Source organism: Manacus candei, unplaced genomic scaffold (genome assembly GCF_025592945.1).
Source record: "Manacus candei isolate 608988 ecotype Guabito, Panama unplaced genomic scaffold, ASM2559294v1 h1tg000044l, whole genome shotgun sequence".
In the NCBI taxonomy this organism is placed as follows: domain Eukaryota; kingdom Metazoa; phylum Chordata; class Aves; order Passeriformes; family Pipridae; genus Manacus; species Manacus candei.
The window spans coordinates 455,907-476,003 of NW_026138092.1; the positions used below are offsets into that span (position 1 = coordinate 455,907).

General features: G+C 36.8%; 1 protein-coding gene across 8 annotated transcripts in view; it reads left to right on the forward strand.

Moving 5' to 3' along the window:
• TTLL7 (tubulin tyrosine ligase like 7) overlaps nt 1-20,097 on the forward strand; it is a 62,591-nt gene that overhangs the window by 39,272 nt on the left and 3,222 nt on the right. For 6 of the 8 annotated variants that reach the window (XM_051796018.1, XM_051796019.1, XM_051796012.1 and 3 more), the window contains 9 exons: nt 161-296; nt 1,092-1,178; nt 5,410-5,605; nt 6,308-6,588; nt 7,846-7,920; nt 9,426-9,560; nt 10,334-10,414; nt 14,110-14,270; nt 17,856-18,029. In XM_051796018.1, the coding sequence (XP_051651978.1) occupies nt 161-296; nt 1,092-1,178; nt 5,410-5,605; nt 6,308-6,588; nt 7,846-7,920; nt 9,426-9,560; nt 10,334-10,414; nt 14,110-14,270; nt 17,856-18,029 (1,326 nt within the window). Of the gene's footprint in view, nt 1-160; nt 297-1,091; nt 1,179-5,409; nt 5,606-6,307; nt 6,589-7,845; nt 7,921-9,425; nt 9,561-10,333; nt 10,415-14,109; nt 14,271-17,855; nt 18,030-18,353; nt 18,473-20,097 lie in introns of all 8 variants that reach the window. The other 2 variants (XM_051796015.1, XM_051796017.1) reach the window with 2 other exon arrangements.

The window sequence follows — 20,097 nt, forward strand, 5'->3', positions numbered from 1 at the left end:
GTTCAGAGTCTGTGTTTTATGGTATGATATTATATAATTATTACAGATGGGACACACATGCATTATAGAAGAGACTGTATTAGTGACATTACTTTTGTTCTTAGCCTGATAAACAGCTCAGCTTCTATCTTAAACTCCTCTCCTTTTTTCCCTGTGCTAGGCGAATTTACCCTCCTGATGATAAGACATTACTTGAAAAGTATGACACTTTGTTAGCCACTGCTTTCCAGACCTTTCTTGCTGGAAGAGCAGCTTCACTGCAGCGGGAAATGAATAATCCTTTGAAAAGAATGAAGGTACTGAAGTACATGAAGTATTTAGAAGTTACTTTGAATTCATGACCTTGTGGTTTAGTTTCACGATAATCATGTGTGATGGCCAATAAATAGCATTTGATAATGTTTCCATGATTTTATTATTATTCTTTGTGCAGCTTGTGGGCCAGATCCTTGAATCTGGATGAACTGCAGTGGACCCAGGGTGGAGACAGGCTAGATGGCTTTAAGCTACTTTACCATATCCCTGATCCTCAGCCTTACCCCTGGCCAAACCAGAGGTTGGCAGAAACTGCTTTTGAGCTGGTAATTGCCTCCTTCTTCCTCCAGTAACATTCCCAGCCTATTCATCCACCTCTATGGACTGGAACAAGAGATACCCTAAAACCAGCTCCACTAGTTAAAGGCATCCAAAAACTCTGCCTGTTTGCTTACTTATTTAGTCAGAGACAGTAGGAAAATGACTATATTAATAACCAGTTAATGTGATTTAATTTGAAATCTGAGAAATAAATGATTTTGCATCTTTGTAGTTGGCATCATCCAGCAGTTTTACAGGAATCTTTGTTTAACCCTTTCTTCAGACTTTTATTTTTAATAAATGTTAAGACTTGATTTTAACTTTCAGTTTACTTGTAAGGAGAGATGCATGCATGAGAAGAAATTCTTTTATTTCCTCCTGTGGAGGAATTCATAGTCTTATTTTGGGAATTAGTAATCAGAGTAATTTCAAATTCCTACCACCTTCTGCTTGAATTTTGGAAGGACAGGGTATGTCCTGCTTTGAATCAATTTTAATGAAATTCCCATTTCTAGGAGGAGGACATTTTGGATCTTCTGGAGCAGTGTGAAATAGATGATGAAAAGCTAATGGGAAAATGCACCAGGCAGCGAGGACCTAAGGTATTTGACTTCTAGATACCAATTTTTTGTTTCACTCTGTAGACAGGTAATCTGGGAATTTTAAGTGGGGAATTTAGTTAGCTGGTCCTGGTGGAAGTTTTCTTCTTCAGACTGGCACTAACTTTTTTTTTTTTTAAAGTATGGAGAGAAGCATCACTACAATTTGTCCAACTAAATCCCATTAAAATTTTAAGTGTATATAAGATCCTTCTTTCCCTCTCTAAGCTGTTTTGAGGAATTGCCATGCTTGGCAACTGCTGTTGTGCAAGAGATTGCTTGATTTCAGTGTGTGGAAGGATTTTTATATCAATAGCCTATCTCAAAAGAATGCTTTCATCTTTAATTGATTAGTTCCAAAATTAGGAATTTTGAGATCATGGAATAAAAGGCACTATGGAAGATCGAAGAATTAATTATAATTTTAGTACGTCTGTGGCTTCCTCACTTGCTAAAATAGTTGTACAGTGTATCTTGGAACCTCTTTTGTATCCCAAATCTGCTTTTAATGTGAATGTATATTATTTTTAGCTTAATGCTTTCTGATTGTGTGCATAGTTCATGTGAGTCTTTGCCTTAAATAAATGGCATATCTCTGTAAGCCAGTAAAGATAAATAGTTTGAGCTTGGCTAAAATAAGTATGTTTTTTATATCCTCCAAATGTTTTAGGTCAAGTCTGCTTAGAAGAGCCTGCATCTGTGTTCCTGAGCTCTGAGGGATTTGTTTATTGATGCATGTAGATTTTTTTACAGCGTTTCATGTTTCTGGTGACATGGTGTACAAATCTGTGAATTTAAGTACAAAATGAATGCTGACAATTGTTCTGAGCTTGAAGAGGTACTTCAGATATGTGTAAGAATCCAAAGGGCTACCTCTTATTACAGGCATGCATACTGGAAAGAGGATCTACATACCCAATCTGGTATTAAGACAGATTTGCAGGGACCTCATTACAAATATGGGGATTTTGTGAGCTAGTGCTTTAACAGCAGTGGATTCATTTAAAGAAGAAACAAAAATCCAGTCCACCCAAGCAACACACTCAATCCCCATTCTTCGGGAATTCTTTTCCTGGAAGTTTTTTTTCAGTTCTTTAACATGGGGTCACTTAATTCAAGTTTAACATCTCAGTCACGTTTTTAACTTTTTCCAGAAGCCTGTCTTTTCCCAGCAACCAGAGAGCATCCACCTGTTTGACTGTATCACACAGACTTGATCTATTCTACCTCTACACTGGTTGCACACAAGCCATTCCCAAACTGGAGGCTGTAAATGTTTAAAAGGGTACTAAGCCCAAATTGAAAAACCTCTGTCAATTAGTTTTAGGATGAATTTTGATTAATTATGAGTCAGACTATATGCCACAGCCTTCTTTTATAGCAGACAAATGGACTGTGTAGCTTACAAGCTGCTCTACCAGTACAATATTGTTTGCATTTGGAGGAGAAAGAAACCATTGCTTATGACCGAAATTTCCATTTTTTTGGTGATAAAGTCAATGAAATCAAAAGGGAAAGCAATGAAACTAGCTATTCCAGGGAGATTGTTTCTTTTCCTTGCAGTGTGCACACTGCATGGTATACAGGATTTCTAGCCCTGCATCTTTGTTATGGTCCTGTTACACTTCTCAATCATTTAACCCTCCCTGGTTGTATGATGTCCTGTGCACTCCCTTTGAAATACAGATGCCCATTGTGGATGGGCTTGGATCTGTTACCAAAAGAGCAGCACCTCTTTCCTATAAGGGGTGAGGTGCATATGGCCAATGATATGCATTTAATTGGCCACCTCTTTGTAAAGGGGATGCTATGAGATGTGTAGGCTCTAAATATTTATTATATAGAAATCTGGAGAGTGGGACAGGCAGTAGAACTTACTATTGCCTGTCAATATGTCAGGTAGGAGAATAATCCAGCTGTAAAACTCTTTTGGTAACCATAAAATCCTACAAATAAAGAACTATTTGCATATTAAGAAAGTAACGTATGCAAATTCTAACAGAAAAAAACCTAAACTGACCATGGGACAGGTACTTTTCACATCATGTTATCCAACATGAAAGGTTCTTTTAGAAGGTCATAAAGTGTCTCTCCCCTTAAAATTCAGTAGGTGGCCTGCTGACAGAAGCTACTGTTAGGAGGTCAGATGCACTGCCTTTTGTGCACTCCCTTCCTCAGAAAAAAAGAACAGTCAGGACTCAGAAAACTCTGTACAGAACAGCTGGAATAGTCAGGGGAGACGTGTTTTCCTCCTCATCCTCCTCCCTACATAGAAACATATATAAATATCTACATTTGCACATACCTATCTATATATGAAGGGTAGAGGGGGGTGTGTATAAACAACTGTTCCATAATTGCCAGGAATTTCAGCCTTATTTTTATTTGAACATGATTAGGAACTCCGTGTAGAAAAAAAATCAAGAATTTCTCAGAATGAAGGCCTTTTTTTTCCTGCAATGAAAATGTTACTGAGTTCTGTGTAGATTGAGAAATGCATTCTGGAAATGTCCACTTTATTTGTAGCCTCTAGAGGTCTCCTTCCACCTCCACACTGCTGGGGTTACCGTGTCTCACACTGTACCTGTGTGTGTGGGACGAAGGGCTAGGCAAAGAAAAGAACAGCTAGTAGAGAGGAAATGAGCAATTACTGTCCTTTTCAGTCCTTTGCTATAAGATCAGATGAGTTTAATCACAGAAAAATCAGGTTAGCATAAGAAGAAAATCAAGGTGATTAAACTTGCTAAGCAATCAAATATCTCTTACTTTAGGAGGTCATTTGTCCTTACTGCTTTTCATAATTCTTCAACTTTTCTTTTTGTTCTTCTGTGTTAATTGATGTGAAGTCCTGGTCAGGATGTTCTTACTGTTTAGTGTAGAATGTGTGAGGAACATGTATATGATAAGTGGAAAGCCCCTGTGAGTTTTGAGTGAAAATGTTTATTATACCTTGCCTAACTCATCAGGGATGTCTGATCAATGTATTTCTATCATACACAGTATTTCATGGTTAGGACAGCTATTTTTAAGAAAGCAGTAAGGCACACTGTCCTTTTGGCAGATAGATAAATACATAGCAATGTATTCTTTGTGTAACAGCAATTGTCAGGGCTCTCCTCAATGGAATATTCTTCTTTAACTTCTCTTTATCTGGTCTAACAGCTTGGGATTGCATAAACAGCCTGTCACTTTTTAGGCAGAAATCTCTTCCCTGCTTTGTCTGGAATGGAAGTTTAGGAAGCATATGTTTAGTTGTAAAATGTATCTTGCAGCAACAGCATGTTTTGGGGCTTTTTTCTGTTACCTCTCCTAATAAATCTAGGTGCATTACATGATGTTAATACATTAGGAAAGTTTAAATTCTTCTGGAGAGTTCTTCTATTTCACTCTGACTCAAAGTATATTCAGAAATGACGATATTTTTTTTTAAATCTGAGCTTTAATTGCAATCCATTCGATGACTAGGAAGATGTTGCCATCAGCATAGCTTCCTACAGCTGAGAGTGACTGGAAAGAAAATGTGTAGGAAAAGAAGGTGACCAGTTAAATCTGCTTAGGATAATAGAGGTAATGGAGGATACTGCATTTTTCGTGTCTGACCGATGACAGATGGAAGAAGGAAAATTTTCATTTGTCGTTTCTGTTCTTGTATCAGTTTCTCTGTCTCCTTCTTTCTGATTTTTGTCTTGCAGTATCCTTGGAAATAGCTCAGGATTCATTAGCCAATGGCACTGAATCCCATGTGCATATGGGACACCAAGAACACCCAGCACAGCTTTCTATGTTCTTCCAGTTTCTGCTCTCTGCAGGATGTGGATTAATCACTTTCTTTTTCAGAAGTATAGCAGCTGAAGTTCCTTGGCATGCTTTTTTGCTCCATGTTGATCATGGCTGAACTCTAACTTCAGTTATTGCAAATATCAGCAAAGGACCTAAACTGATTGTAAATAGTGTTCTATAGCACTTGATTTATGATTTCAGACTATAATTCAATATGTCTGGTAGTGCAAGTCATACTTGAAATAAAATAATTCCCCCCCTCCCATTACTATATTATGCTGTTCTTCATGTGAGAAAGTTTAGGATTACTGTGGAGTCAATTTAATGAAATATTTAAGCATTTATTCTAAAATATAGAACAAACTTCCAGTCTAATTTGGGAGGGTTTATAGCTGTGCAAATCCTGCCTGAACCTGCCTGAATCGGGTACTTTTTTTTTCCCCTTTTTCTTTAGCCGTTGTGTTCAATGCCAGAAAGTGCACAGTCCTTAAGGAAAATTAAGAACCACAGTAGTGATAGTAGCTGTGATAGTGGTAGCTGTGAGTCAGAGTCGGGAGAGGAAACTGAAAAGGAAGATCACAATGAAAAAAAAGAGAAAAAAGTTTCATATGATCTTGAAGAAAATAAATACAAACCTTTGGAACGATCAGGTAAGTTAAATCATTTTTCCAAGTAAGTCTGGCTTTGATGATGAATTACATGAAATTCTTCAGCATTTTAGAATGTATCAACATTTGTATCTTAGGAGTAAACACTGTTTGCTTTCATTTTCTTTAAAGTATTTTCTAAATTAATAGATATAGCATGTTATTTTTTTGTTTTAGTAGTATATTGTCTCAAAGACTTTCATAATGTAATTGCACATGTGTAGTACTGCTTCTAAAATTTTATTTTTCATAGCATTTGTTTAGCAGAAGACAGAATTAAAAACCTACAGCTATACAGGAGCAGAGGAGGGATACCAGATCTGCAAATATGGGATCCATCGAGCACATTTTCTCTCCTGTTTCCATATTCTTACGGTCAGGAAGTCACACTCAGTAGTCACATACTTTTTGACCTACGGGGCACGTGCCCTCTCTAATAAATCTTATGGATGTTATAGAGGACTGGAGTCTACTTGATTAAAGCTGAATATGGGGAAGAAATAAATCTTCTTATAGAGTGTGGAAATGATGTCTTATTAGGGGATCTGACATGACCGAGTGCTACATTTATTGTTGTTATTCATCACACAGGGTAGTACAGCATATGTTCACACGTGCTGATCATGTATGTTATTAGTTACAAAGACTGAAAAATGGGCATTAAGAGAATAGTAAGTAATTACTTCTCATTTAATTTGTCTGCAGGGAGAATGAACTGGAAACCCTCCAATAAAACTGTCAAATCTCCATCGTACTCGTCCCCCACGTCCTGCCCAGGCCCCATGAGGCGCTCAGTGAGCTGCCCTCGCTCCATTTCAGTGCTCACTGTGCAGCCACAGGCAGCTGAGCCACGGCCCTGCTCAGCCAAAGCCCCTCTGCAGCTGCAGAGAACATCCTCAGTGAACAGGTCTCACTCCTTAAACCGCAGCCCATCCTCGGCCAGAGTCTCTCACACAGCCACCTGGGGGACTGGGAACTCTCCAGGGGTGAGTTAACACAGCAGTTGCATTCAAAATGTGTTCCATTTCTCCAGAACTCAAGAAACACATTACTAATTTTCACCATGTCAGAAAGCCTAAGGTTATTTTGACAGATGCTTGGGAATGTAAGATCTCCAGACCTGTCTATGACTCAGGGTGAGTGCTAACTGTAATGTTTCAGGGTTCCTGGTGCAGCAATAGAGATGTTACATTTTGTGAGAACGGAAGCCTGAAGAGTTTTTGTGAATGGGCAGCCTTCTCTACTAAATAGGTTTTTGAAGATAGAAAGGGTCATTACCTCTCTCAAAAATTTTCTGTGATTTGTTTGGGGGCTTCTGGATCTGAAATAAGGATGCACCTGCCTTCAAAATCTTTACAGTAACAAAAATAGATCAATATTTCAAACCCAGTGTATACTCCAAGGGTAAATATATTGTACCAAAATAAAACATTAGTAAGACTTTGTATAGGTGTCCACTGTAGAAGAAGGTGTAAATAATTTTCAACCTGTACTTGTTTTATGTATGCTATACCACTGCAGTAGAGCTCTACTTCCACAGTGAACAATTGAAAATTTATGTGGTGCTTGTTGTCTTCAGGATTTGCCACTGCAATAACTGCAAGTCATTTTCTTTCTTTAAAAGGGAAGATAAAAGCTCCCTTCATTTTGAAGCCTCTCCTTGAGACAGATAAGCAACTTGACTGAATAATTAATAATCAGATTAAACACTTTTAGGTGTTTAGAATTTGTGTGGTTAGTTATAATTTCACAATGTACTTTGAACCATATATATTTTTTCATTTTGTTACCAGACTGTCATCCTCTTTGGCATCTCCTTCCCAGCCCAGGCATTTGTGCTGTTGTGTTTGCATGGTGGGGCACACATTCACTCACCCAGGCAGTGTTGGTGGGGCTCAGGCCCAGGCTCACACTGCACTGCATGTGGTGCCACAGCCTTGCCATTCCTGCTTTGATGCCTGACCTATATATTCCATCACCCACATCATTCACTGGAGATGGGGCAAAACAAATTGGCACTTTTAACCCATATTTGCAGCCTTTCTGTATTGTGGTGAGCTTTGATTATGAGAAATCCTTTTGTGATGCTAATTAACTTGCTTCATAGTATTTACTATCTTTAATCATCATTTTTATCCAGTAGAACACTCATTGTCTGTTTTGCCTGTGAGGCTTTGTCTAAATGATGAAAAAGGATCCTGTTAAAATTGTGTGCTGACATCTTGTGAAATACTCCTTAACAGAGTTTTCCATCTCTAAAGTCAGTTAATAGAATTGGAAAGACATTAAGATTGTGTCTTCACAACAAGGCGCCGAAGGTATTTTTTATCGCATTAGCTATCTCGAGTTTAAAAAGCACCCTTTTATCATCATGATGTACTCCGAGAGTTTAATGAGACAGGGCTAATATAGATTTTTCTATTCACATTAACTTTATATCAAATATAAATTACTGAAAGATTAAGAACAGTCTCTTACCATCTGACATTAAAAATGGGCTACTTGCTTAAATTAACATTAGTAAGAAACTATACTCTCTTTTTCATTGAGAAGGCTCCACCACAGAAATGATCTTGATATGCAGAACAATTACACTGGGTGATAGAGCTTAGGTCACACTTCCTAAAAATAATGTTAATAAAATTACTTACAGAATGGATAAGAACTACTCATAATTTAGCACCGTATTCTGAATGGAACTCTCTTCATAATTATTTTTGCAACTAAGAATAATATAATATATATTACTGCTAGAATAAAATTAAAATTGATAAACTGTGATTTCCTAAAAAGAAATCATTTGTGCATGATAAAGTGTTAGTTTATCTATCTTTTGGGCAAAAAAAGAGCAGTACATTGCCATTTTTTAGAGGCTGCTGAGATCCAAATGTTCTAAAGATATGGAAACAAAGTTTAGAATAAGCCATTTACAGTTGGAAATTACAGACGTTATTACAGCAGTTCTAAACAATTTGGAACTATTTGCTATCTTATTTCAGCCACATTAATATGTATCAAATAGCAGGGTATTTTTTTGTACTTGGAAGTATTTATCCGTCGCTTAGAGCAAAAATATCCTTAAGTATTGTATTTTTACAAGATACAAAGATTTAGAAATGCCTAAAAATTTTGAATTTCATCTTGAAAAAAATTAAAATGCAAAAGTATGTTAAAATAAAGAAAGAGGATCAGAAATACTTCTACATAGTATCTTATGTTTTAAAGAAAACCCTCGAACCCTCCAGAGAAGGTCTTTTACAGACACTGTAGGGGTTCTGATCAGTGGTGGTATAAAAAGCACTGACATTTTAAACAAAATTCTGGACAACTGAAGACACTGTCAGAGCCCTGACTGACCAGAGCTGCAGCAAAGTGTCCTTACTTTTTAATGCTTCCTGAAATCTTGGCTTAATGATATATTGCCAGTTTCTGCTCAATTGCTGAAGTGAAGAACTGAAAGGATGCTTTTTGTGACTAATAATATTTTTCATAATGCTGAATTTGAATTCAAAGTCTGTTATCTAAATTTCAAATTTATACTTAAATTGTGTGCACCATAAATATTGAATATATATTTGTGTATTCTGTTTCAAACAAAGTTACATTTGAACTGTTTTTGTTGAATTTCTTGACAACTCTAAGTAATGGTGATGCATTAATGTACAAGACGTGTGTATATTAGTTATATCTTAGATAATATGTCTATAAATTTAAAGAATATATTTTATATCACCCTATTTATAAATTTTTTTTCAAGCAAACATCTTTATAATGTGATTTAATGACACTTGAAATTTTTCCTCTGCTTCGTGTTGGTTTTTAGAGTGAGTCTTTGCTGCAACAGAAAACAAAAGAGCAAGAAGTTGCTTTGACAAAAGAGACTCTTCTCCTTATCAATGACATGAGAATCAAGTTCCCAGGAAAAACAGATGAAGAATCTGAATTAATTATAGAAGATGTGAGTATCTATAAATAAGAAAAAAGAACAGGCTAGACACTGTTTAGACCACTGAAATGAATCAAAGTAAAAAGCTCAGTCCATGATTCTTGAGCTCCTTCGGCCTTTAAACTTCCAAAACTCAGGATAATTCAGAAGAGTTTGGAAGTTTGGAGCTTTGCATACTTTCTGACTTTAAAAAAGCAGCACTGAAAGCATTCCTATGTCCTTATAAAATATATGAGAAACAATCAGGAAGGTTAGGAAAAGTCAATTTTTCATTGTGGAGGAAGTTAAAACTTTTAAGTAAGGCAAGAAGAATGTCACAATTAATATTTCATCTGATGTTGTTAAAACAGATCCTGACGTGTTTAACTGGCTCTCAGATGTGCACAGCAGAGCACTCAGAATGGTATCTGCAAGGCAGGCTGGAGTTTGCTGCTCATGAAGAACACCAGTCACACACTTTTTGGCTCTTCTGGTCTACCAGCTTAGCCTTTCTCACATCCAACACAGTCCTGAGCCTCGTAGTTTATCAAAGACATGAAACAGTGCCCAACTAAAGGTCAATTAAAAACCAATATAAGGATATATAAGCAGAAATTGCACATCTTTGCAAAGGTTCCCCCCCCATAAATCTGCAAATGTTTTTCTATTTGTTTTAGAGAAAACTTCTTCTCACAGTGGTCTTTTAGAGGCTCACAATTTTAAGCATTAGGAATGCTCATGAATGAAATACCAGCTTTCAGTTGGGTTTTTTGTATTTTTTATCTTGTGTTTTACAATGATTACAGATTATGGATAATTGGAAGTATCATAAACCAAAAGTGTCATCCTATTGGTTGGTAAAACTGGATCCAACAAAGCAACGAAAAGTAAGTGACATATTTCATTTGCTGAAGGTCAACTGAACTAGATGCACAGCAGTGTTTCTACTGGTGTTTAGCAGTAGCTGGGAGTGACTTGAGATGCTGAAATCCTGGCTATTGATACCAACATATGTATGAATTAATTCTATTGTAGGAAATCATCTTGCTCCATACTTGGAGAAGCATGATTATCCTGGATTATAATTTAAAAACCAATTTCTTAAAAACTTAATCTGCTGAAAGAAAAGGAAACAAATAAATGATTAGTAGCTTAAATACCTAATTTTATCTAACATTCTTAGAAGTGTATTGACTCGGCAGGTTTGATTCATAAGGGTTAAAAAGTCAGCAGTTTCAGACCAAGAATGTTAAAACTCCATCAGAGTTAGTGATGTTGCACTTGGTTATTTGAGTTTTTGACCCACAGTATTAGAATAGATTTATATTGAATAAAAAATGGACCTGCCAAGCAAAGAATTTTCTCCTTTAAGCATTATTTCAGAAAGCCCACAATAAAGGGAGGTTCTGCCCTTTATTTGACTGGCAGTCCTGTTAAACCAGGGGTACATGTAGGATCAGGATGACACACATTGATCCAGGTTGTTACTCACAAAAACTGCACAACCAGAGACAGGGACTTTTTGCTCTTCTTGTGAGGATATCTTTTACAACTTAGGAGACTTATCATTCCTGAAGCACTAGCGAGCCCTTCATCTTTGCTTGCACTGGAAATGATTTGCCTTTTTTTTTAACTGCTTTTAACCTCAATCCCTTCAAGCAATCAGATAGTTATTCTTGGAAGGGTAGTTTATAAAAACGGATTAACTTTGACAATGACATTGCAGCTGAGGACTGCCAAATGTCTTTTGTTGATTTGAAAGAAGTATGTTTTATATTCCAATGAGGTGGGTGAAGGAGAAGTGAGCACAAGGTGGGGAATATTTATGCATGTAAGGAATCTGTCTCAAAGGTACCTTTCCACAACTTTGTGAAATACAAACCAGAATCTCGGTCCCCTTCACTATGCTTACTGGGAAATTCTAACACACAAAAAGAAAATATCTGGGCAATGTACTAGATTTCACAGTGTTCATCTCTGACAGCTGTATTTGCTTAACAATTATTGAGCATGGTGTAGAAAAATTAAACTTCTGCTCATATTCTTAGTGTGTAATATCCAAGAATTACAGCACAAGAACAAGAGGCATTCAGAAGCAAGCTCAGAGTAAACCAATGCAATCAGTGCATGCTAAAAAGAAATTTAACCTCTAACACTTTCAAGAAAAAGAGACTTCTGGAGGGGGAGTTATGACTGCTTCATGTTCTATTACTGTACATAATTTCTTTAGAAGTGTTTTGATGCTTACCAGAGGGTTTTGAATATGCTCTTTCATAATGTCTTGTTCCGTTACACCCAGATAATTGCTTTTGTTAAAGTAAATGTTGTAAATTAAAGTAAACAGAAAGATGAAGGCAAGCTAGGGAAATTAACTTAGAAAAGTGAAGATGTAGGTTTTGTGACGTTCCAGCCCTTGTGCAATGCCTTGTCTCTTTTCCTAAATGGATGATTGAGGCCATGTTTGCAAATTAAGGACAATTAACTGGTACATTTCCTGCTCTGGCATATTGACAAAGAAAAGTAATTTTTTTTTCCAGAGTACCTGGCAGTCTGTGGCTTGCTCTAAGATACCCAGTTTTCTTCAACTCCAGGTGCTAAAGTAAAAGCTCTACATTGGCATCACTGTTCTTAGCTCATGTCTATTGGACTAGTAATAGAGGCTATACAGGGTGGAATTGTTCTGTTCCACCCCGACAGGTAAATTACCACTAGGCAGTGCAACATTGCAAAGAAATATATGGTTGATCCTTACGTAATTTAGGGACTTAGTTCAAATGGGTGGATACAACCACAGATACCTGCCATTTGTGTGGGAAAGCCTCAGACAGGTGAGACACAAGGAAAGGTGCTTGAGAAGCATGAAGACAACAGGCTAATGCTCCTAAGGAAGTGTCTGAAAGTCTGGACCCATTCCTCAGGCATGGGGCAATCCAAAACCTGGGTTTAGCTCCTCCTGTCACAAAAAAAGATAAACATCATTAGGTTATAATTTCTTCCTCTTTCCATCTCACTCTTTGGGAGAAGGAGACTATGGGTGTGAATTTTAGTGGGCTAGACACCTGCATGCATAAAGATTCCCAACAGAGATGACAGTATTGTATTTGCATTGGATTATTATGTGCATGGATTAAGTGCAAGACCTATGCATGCAAACTAATTCGAGGTCTTCAAAAAGAGCTTAAGTAACATGGAAACCCCATATTTCATCAAGGCTGACATTATTAGGTATCTATAGATTTTCTGCCCATTAAGCACTGCTACACAGCTTCCTTGTGCTATTGCAAGCATTTTATTTATTTATGCTTTGTTTCCTTCATGGTGTCCTATCAGGCTATTTATAAACAAGTTTGTTATGCAGAACCAAAAAATTGCAATTCTACACCATGCTTCCATACTTTACTGTTCTACTAAATCTCTTTCACCTTTTGAGAGACCATGTGAATCAGTTTGTCATCCATAACTGAAAGTTTCCTGGGAAAGCGTTGTACTTTCTCATTTACAAAATCCTATATCAAATCAATAAATACCTCCATCTATTTACCACTCACTCGAGTCTGACTGGCTTTTGGAAGATGCTGTCAGGCAAAAGAGGCAGAGGCTGTTTCCTTTAGAGGAAATGATGTTGATTTAACTGACTTTTTGTTACATGCACAGTGGGCTTTTTTGTAGGACAGATCTGACACTGTTCTGAGTGCCAGTGTCAGGCCTAAACACTACTTTGGGCACAAAACCATTTAGATGCTGTCAGTAAGTCTGGGAATAGTCAGAATCCACGACACTCTGGAACCTGTTTTTCTCCAGGGGCCCGACTTCAGAGAACATGCAGATATTTAAAAGCAGGCCAGGTGAGTCCCAGCTCCCTCCCACAGCCCAGTGCAGTCCAGTGGGACGCGCAGAGGTGTGTCCAAAGGAGTGCTGAGCTGGGTGTGCAGCTGCCTCGGTGTCTGTGCTGTACAGAATGCAGCTCAGCTCTCCTCCCACATCTGCAGGTACTTACATTTAAAGGTAGTCTGTGTAGAATAAATCCATGACATTTCTATAAATGTGGCTATTTTAAATATCTTGCTGATCATTTTCTCACTTATTGATTTTGCTGCACTATCTCCTGCCAGGTAAACTAATATGGTTTGATCCAGAGTAACACTGAGCAGTTTGTAGCTCTTCAGGCCATTTTAGTTCTTTGTAAAATAGATGATATTTTAAAAGGGGGTGAGAAAAGAAGATATATAATATTTGGGTTGTTAGTTAAGTTGCTTCTAGTCTGTAATTGTGTCAATTTTTTTTCTCTTTAAACTCTTTTTGTCATTTAAATGAACTAGTATTGAACAGACTGAAAAAAATAGAAATGAACTTTTCTCTAGTAAAAATAAAATATTTTGATTTGGCTTTGCAAAATGTTATTGACAGAAAAAGCATCTAATAAAAGTTTGCTGATGAATGCACAGAAATGAAACACAGACATCTGTGGGAATTTATAGCTGTGCAGTCATCTGTGTGTGTGTGTGCAGTCAGTCAGCCATCAGCTGGTTTTCAGTTTTGCAATATGCCTTTGCTTTAATTTCCTTGGAATACTCTTTCCTAGGTTTTGGATATAGTCAGGACAGGTGTTCGTGCAGTTCTGCAGCATGTGTGGAAAGCTCCAGACGTGGAAAGTTTGCATCTCTACCGTCTGTTTAACCGCGTGTTTAGTCGCTTGCTTTGGAGCCGTGGTCAGGGCCTATGGAACTGTTTCTGTAATTCAGGGTAAGCCTACTTTTCTTTTCTTAGCCTTCTTCATAACTTCAACATTACAGTCAATGCTGGCATACTTTGTTGCTGATTTTTATTCAAGAGAATACTGTAATACAGTGAACTTGTTTTAACAGCATCTAAAGATATGGTATAATTAAATCTAATCATCTAGGCCAACCTTTTCAGAAGTGGAATCCAGTATTTAGTTATGTATTTACAAATATAATAATTTAGGGAAAATAATCTAATTTTTAAAATATCTGAGCCTTAAATCAACTCTTCCATGGGACGGTGCATGATTTTCAGGCCAGGCCACTGTGTCCAACATGGACTTGCCATCAACAGAAATCACTGTCACATCTGTTTGAGCTCCAGACTTAGAAGGGAAGAATTCAGTCACAAGTGCATCTGACACCTCATGCCAAATGCAATGTCACTTCTGTGGTTTACAAATAACGAGTTCAAATTTCTGTGCTTGATTACATTTACTGTTTCCCATACTGGTGGAAGCCTAAGCATATGCAGAATATGAAATGTTCTCACTGAGGTAAGAGTCTTTGAGCCAGAAGAAGAGTTCAAGGGAGACTAGGATTTTTTGTTCATGCAGAACAAGACTCAGCTGACTCCAAGGTGGAGCTATTCTTTGGCAAAGGTCCAGTTCCTTGTAGGAGGAGTTGCTATGTAAAAGATTAAAAAAAAAAGTAAAAGTAATATACAAATATCCAGCATGGGTAGAGATCCCTCTGCATGTAATACACTTAGTACCTAATTGGTGGAAGGAAACAAAAAGGCCATTTGTACCTTCCCAGTCTTGTTTATTCAGTTGAAGCACCTTCTGGCCATGGAACACACAGCTGAGAACTCCTGACAGCACCTCTGCAGCACAGAGGCCAATTCTCATCACTGCCCTGCTGTACCATCTTAAAGAACAGACTGAGATAAACACAGGGCATGTGTAGAATTTGGGAAGACATGTTGGGAAGGGGTATTAATGTGCTGATTCAGAAACAGCATGACTATATGAAAATATATTAAGCAATGCAGTATGTTAACTATTCATAAGATATATGTCTTGGGAGAAGACAGGAGCTAATAGCCTTAAGGTTTCCTCTTGATCATTAGATCTCTGCTTGGTATGTGCTATTTTAGTAAAAAGAATGAAAAATGAAAATCTCAGGGGAAAAAAAAGGGATGTAGATGGTTTCATAAAGCTACATTTGTTTTACTGTATAATAAACAATTAAAACTAATAAGACAAATTGTTGACTTCAGATGGTTAGAAAAAGACTAACACATAATTGACCATATTGAACATAATTGACCATATTGCACAATCAAGTGTACTAGTCTTTATCTGATCTGGTGAGGACCCCATGATTTCTTACTAATATATAATACTGTAACTAATACTAATATAATACTGTAACTAAAGTTACAGCACAACAAATTAAGCTTTCTTAGGAAACAGTACTCTGATCCCTGTTGACTGCAGTATAATGGAGAATAAACTGAACCTGTGTAGCACATGGAGGAGGTTGCACAGGCCCATTTCTATGAAAGCCCGTTACAAGTCACATGTATGTGTCCAAATGTCAGCCTTTGTTATCAGGGTAACAGGACAGCACTCTGTTCGTAGTCAGCCATAGTTACAGCAGGCCACATATTATTTTTCACTGAAAAAATTCCTCCTAACTGTAGGAAAGGAAAGGTATCACAGACTTTAAAATCCAGAAGTTAAGGAATTTATCAGGAGAGTTTCTTCTACAGGATTTCTGAGGTTTATGGATTGAATTATAATATAATTATGTGTAGCACTGTGAATCTGTTGAATGAATGTAATACTTAGAACTTCATCTTGGTACTTTCTACCAACCATCACATGACTTCATGAGGAAAGAATGAAGACAATGGATTAATTTCCAGATAAAAATACATGTGGAAAGTTCCCTTGAACTTGAATTGAGAAAAATATATTAAAGAAAATAGTAGCTGTTCAAGTAGTACTGTGATGCAATGATCTTAGAGGTCATTTCCAACCTAAATGATTCTCTGATTATTCAGTTTGTGAAATTAAACAGTTTGTATCTATTATATATGTATTATAGATTATTATATTTGTAACAAACAATACTTCTTAATTAATTGTATGAATAAAAATTAAGGAGAAATGCTTGCATCACTTGAAAATTATGTTTGCAATGAAAATTCTGTAGGACTGAACAGTTTCAGCTGGAACGTGTCATCTGGAGGAGCCAGGCTGACAAATCACTTAGCTATACATACAGCTTATCTTTTAGTCATTAATGGTCAAATGCCAACCTAATCCTAGAATCACAGAATGTTAAGGGGTTGGAATGGACCCTATAGATCACCCTGCCATGGGCAGGGATGCTCCCACTAGACCAGGTTGCTCAAGGCCTTATCCAACACTGCCAGGGTTGGGGCATCCACAGTGTCCCTGGGCAACTTGTGCCAGTGTCTCACCACCCTCACAGTGAAACACAAGCTCATTTAAAAAATCTAACTAGGCAGCAGTAAGCTTGCTGCTTCTTTGACGTTGCTTTGAGGACAAACTTTCTACACCAGCATTGTTACTGCTGATCTCCATGGACAAGGTTAAATCATCTTAGATGCTGTGTTGAGGCCAGATGCAGTAAATTTTCCTCACTCTGTAAAGTGCTTCTTTCATACACAAACAAGAAACCTCAAGCTTACAAACTATGTGTGCTGCTGGATAAGAATTTGACAAAAAAAAAGTCTTTACAGGGACCATGTTGCCTTTTAAAACAGATGGAATGACCTGTAATTTGGTCAGAATTTTGCACAAACAGGAGTGTTGAGGTGTATGCAAAAAACCATTGTAGTCTTCTGTGCTAAAACATACCTGCTTTATGTTAGTGTGGTAGGATTTGGTGGGTTTCTTTTCAAAGACAAATGTCTTTTTAAGAAAACAAAAGGAATGTTTCTATAGATGTGCTTTTCAAGTTGCACTTAATTGTAGCAGACCAACCCCATATGACCAGATGAAATAATAAGTAGTATTTAACTGAGAAAACCAAGAGACTCTCCTCGTATGACTTTTTTTTTGATAAGGAAGCAGAGCATGTACTAATCTCCTGTAAATGAATTTAGTGTTTGTTTCTTAGTGTCATGCCCTTAAAAAAAAGAGTATTATTATGCTGTGAAGACATTTAGAAATAATTTGTTACTTTTATTAATTCCTTTAATATCACATTTGCATTCAGGTGGTAACCTATTAAAAAGTGTTTTTTGTTATTCCTGTTGTAAGACACATAGAGAATTATGTGACAATAAATGTTTATCTGCTAAACGTAAGTAATGGTTCTATAAACACTTAAGGGAACAAACCAAGTGAAAAATGGCAGTGGACATTTCCCATATGAAGATTAACTTCTTAATTTGTGTTTTGGACTCAGCATTTGCCAGTATTTGTGTTAAATTGTACAGTTTTCCTGTACGCAGGCAAGGTCATGCTTTTCTCTTGTTCCTCTGCTGTTAAATCTGATATAAAGCAATAAAGCTCTTAGATTGCAATTTGTGACAGAAAACATGAGTTTGTGTCCTTCTCCACAACAGGAGCTCTTGGGAAACCATGTTCAGTAAAAGCACAGAGGTGGTGACTCCTGAGCAACTGCAGTGTTGCCAACGAGTAGTACAGCTTTGTAAACGCTGCCTGCTGGTAGTTTACAAATACTCATCAGATTCAAGAGGATCCCCAACTGGGATTAGGCACCACTGGGATGACACAAGGTATAAATTTGAATATTATAAGTGTAACGGATAGTATTGGAACAGGTTTCAGTCTGTGTTGCTACCACTCCACTTTTCTTTAAGCCTGCTTCACTCTGTATTTAAGGAAAACAAAAAGCAAACTCCCCAACATTTCCCTTGCTCCTGGGTTTCAGTCATTCCAACCTCACCAGCCCACTTATGAAGTGCTACCAAAGGAAGACTTGATACACAGATCTTGTGTGAAAGTGCACTTATTAAACTCTTGATTGCCCACTGCCTAATTAGCTGCAGCAAAGGCTTCCCATCAAGTGAACTGAAAATGTCCTTTCTTCCCCTTCTCAGATCCCTCAAAGTCACTGTTTCCAGATTTGCATTCCTAGAGGTATCCTAACATGTCAGACACTTGTGGCTCCACATTCGCAGTGGGATGCTATAGGGGCACAGCTCCAGCCCAGGGTCAGGTAAGTGCCATCTCATTTACTGTATTGCACAGGTTTGCAAAGTTCCTTTCCAAAACCTATGGGCTGAAAGTTTTATTATTTCATCTTACAGAGCATAAATATATTTTCAAACCTTGCAAAACAGCATCATATAGTAAAAGAATTCTTTGGCACTTACCCGATTCTCCAGTGGCTGGTTTAGTTCTCCAACTGGATACAACAGGGATTATAATACTGTCAGTACAGGGATTACTGGAAATACTCCAGCTGTGGAAGTCAATGATTTGGGATTAAACAGTCATAGGTGGAGAATTAAATATCAGTTTCAAATTACTTAGGTTCCAAATTCTATCCATAATGGCAATTTTAATTATTGTGTATATAAACTTACAAATGCTTCGTTTATATAAATATCTTATATATATTATTTCATAGAAGGGCTTTATGAGTTAAACATTATGTGAAAAGCAAACTTTTGATATATTATCTGTTAAACTTATTTTATGACTTAATTGCTTACTTGATATAGCTCAGATTAGTTATTTGATACACTGAACCCATTTGTTATTGACATGTGGATCTTAAGACACTCTAACTTAATGTAAAACCAATCAGAAACTGAATTTGTTTGGTCACAGCAAAAGTAGAAGTATGTTAGCCACAAACCAAATCATATTCAATATTACCATCTACTCAGCTATAGCAGGAGTATGGTAAAGTCATTTGGATTAGCTAAGACTAGAAAATCTTCAACCTTGAAGTTTTTATTGCTTTTACTGTTAATGCTGCAGAAAATTTTACATCATGACCAACCACAAACTATTCAAACTGCTCAGATTAATGTGCTGCAGCTAACAGGCTTGCATTTGGAAAGCAGTGAAAGGAATGGTCCAAGAGAACTCTCTCATCTCCAGTTTCTGTGTTTCTTTGGATGCTTGAAGGGAATTTATTCATAAATTTCACAGGGTAGAGGAATTTAAGCCCTTTTTATTCGAAGTATCAGTAATGGAGTGTCATGACAACTCTGATTGATCTAAGTTACAGTTTTTATATGTCTCCACAAATGTTTCATCTATAGCTGAGTACAACAATATGCTATGTAACTGATATTCTGAATTTGTGAAATGAAGGATATATATGGAAATAAATGCTTTTACCTGTTATAGTCCACAATTGTAAGGTAATGAAATATTTTTCTAGAAATGGGAAAACCACAATACTATTTCACTTAGGTTTCTGTTTTTAATGAATCTGCACTATTAATAATAGTTTTCTTGACTCGCCATAAAATTTTATGGTGCAAGAAAAGATCAGAGTATAATTCAATAAATGTATGGGAAGTAAATTTTTTCAAGACTTAAAAAAATTTAATTTGAAGAACTTCGTTTTTTCTGAGCACTAACCAATTTTTTATTTTGCCTGTGATTAAGAAACAAAGTATGTGAAACTAAAGCTTTCAAATATTACACATAGGTACCTCTTTAGCTGAGGAAATTTATTTGTATAGGGAGAGAGAAAAAGATAATGAAAGCTGAGAACAAATTCAATTTATTCTGAATCCTACTCCTAACTATAAATCCACTGTATGTCATGAAGAATACAATGCTCCTGAATAAGAGCATTGAAATGTTTATTAATGACACTTT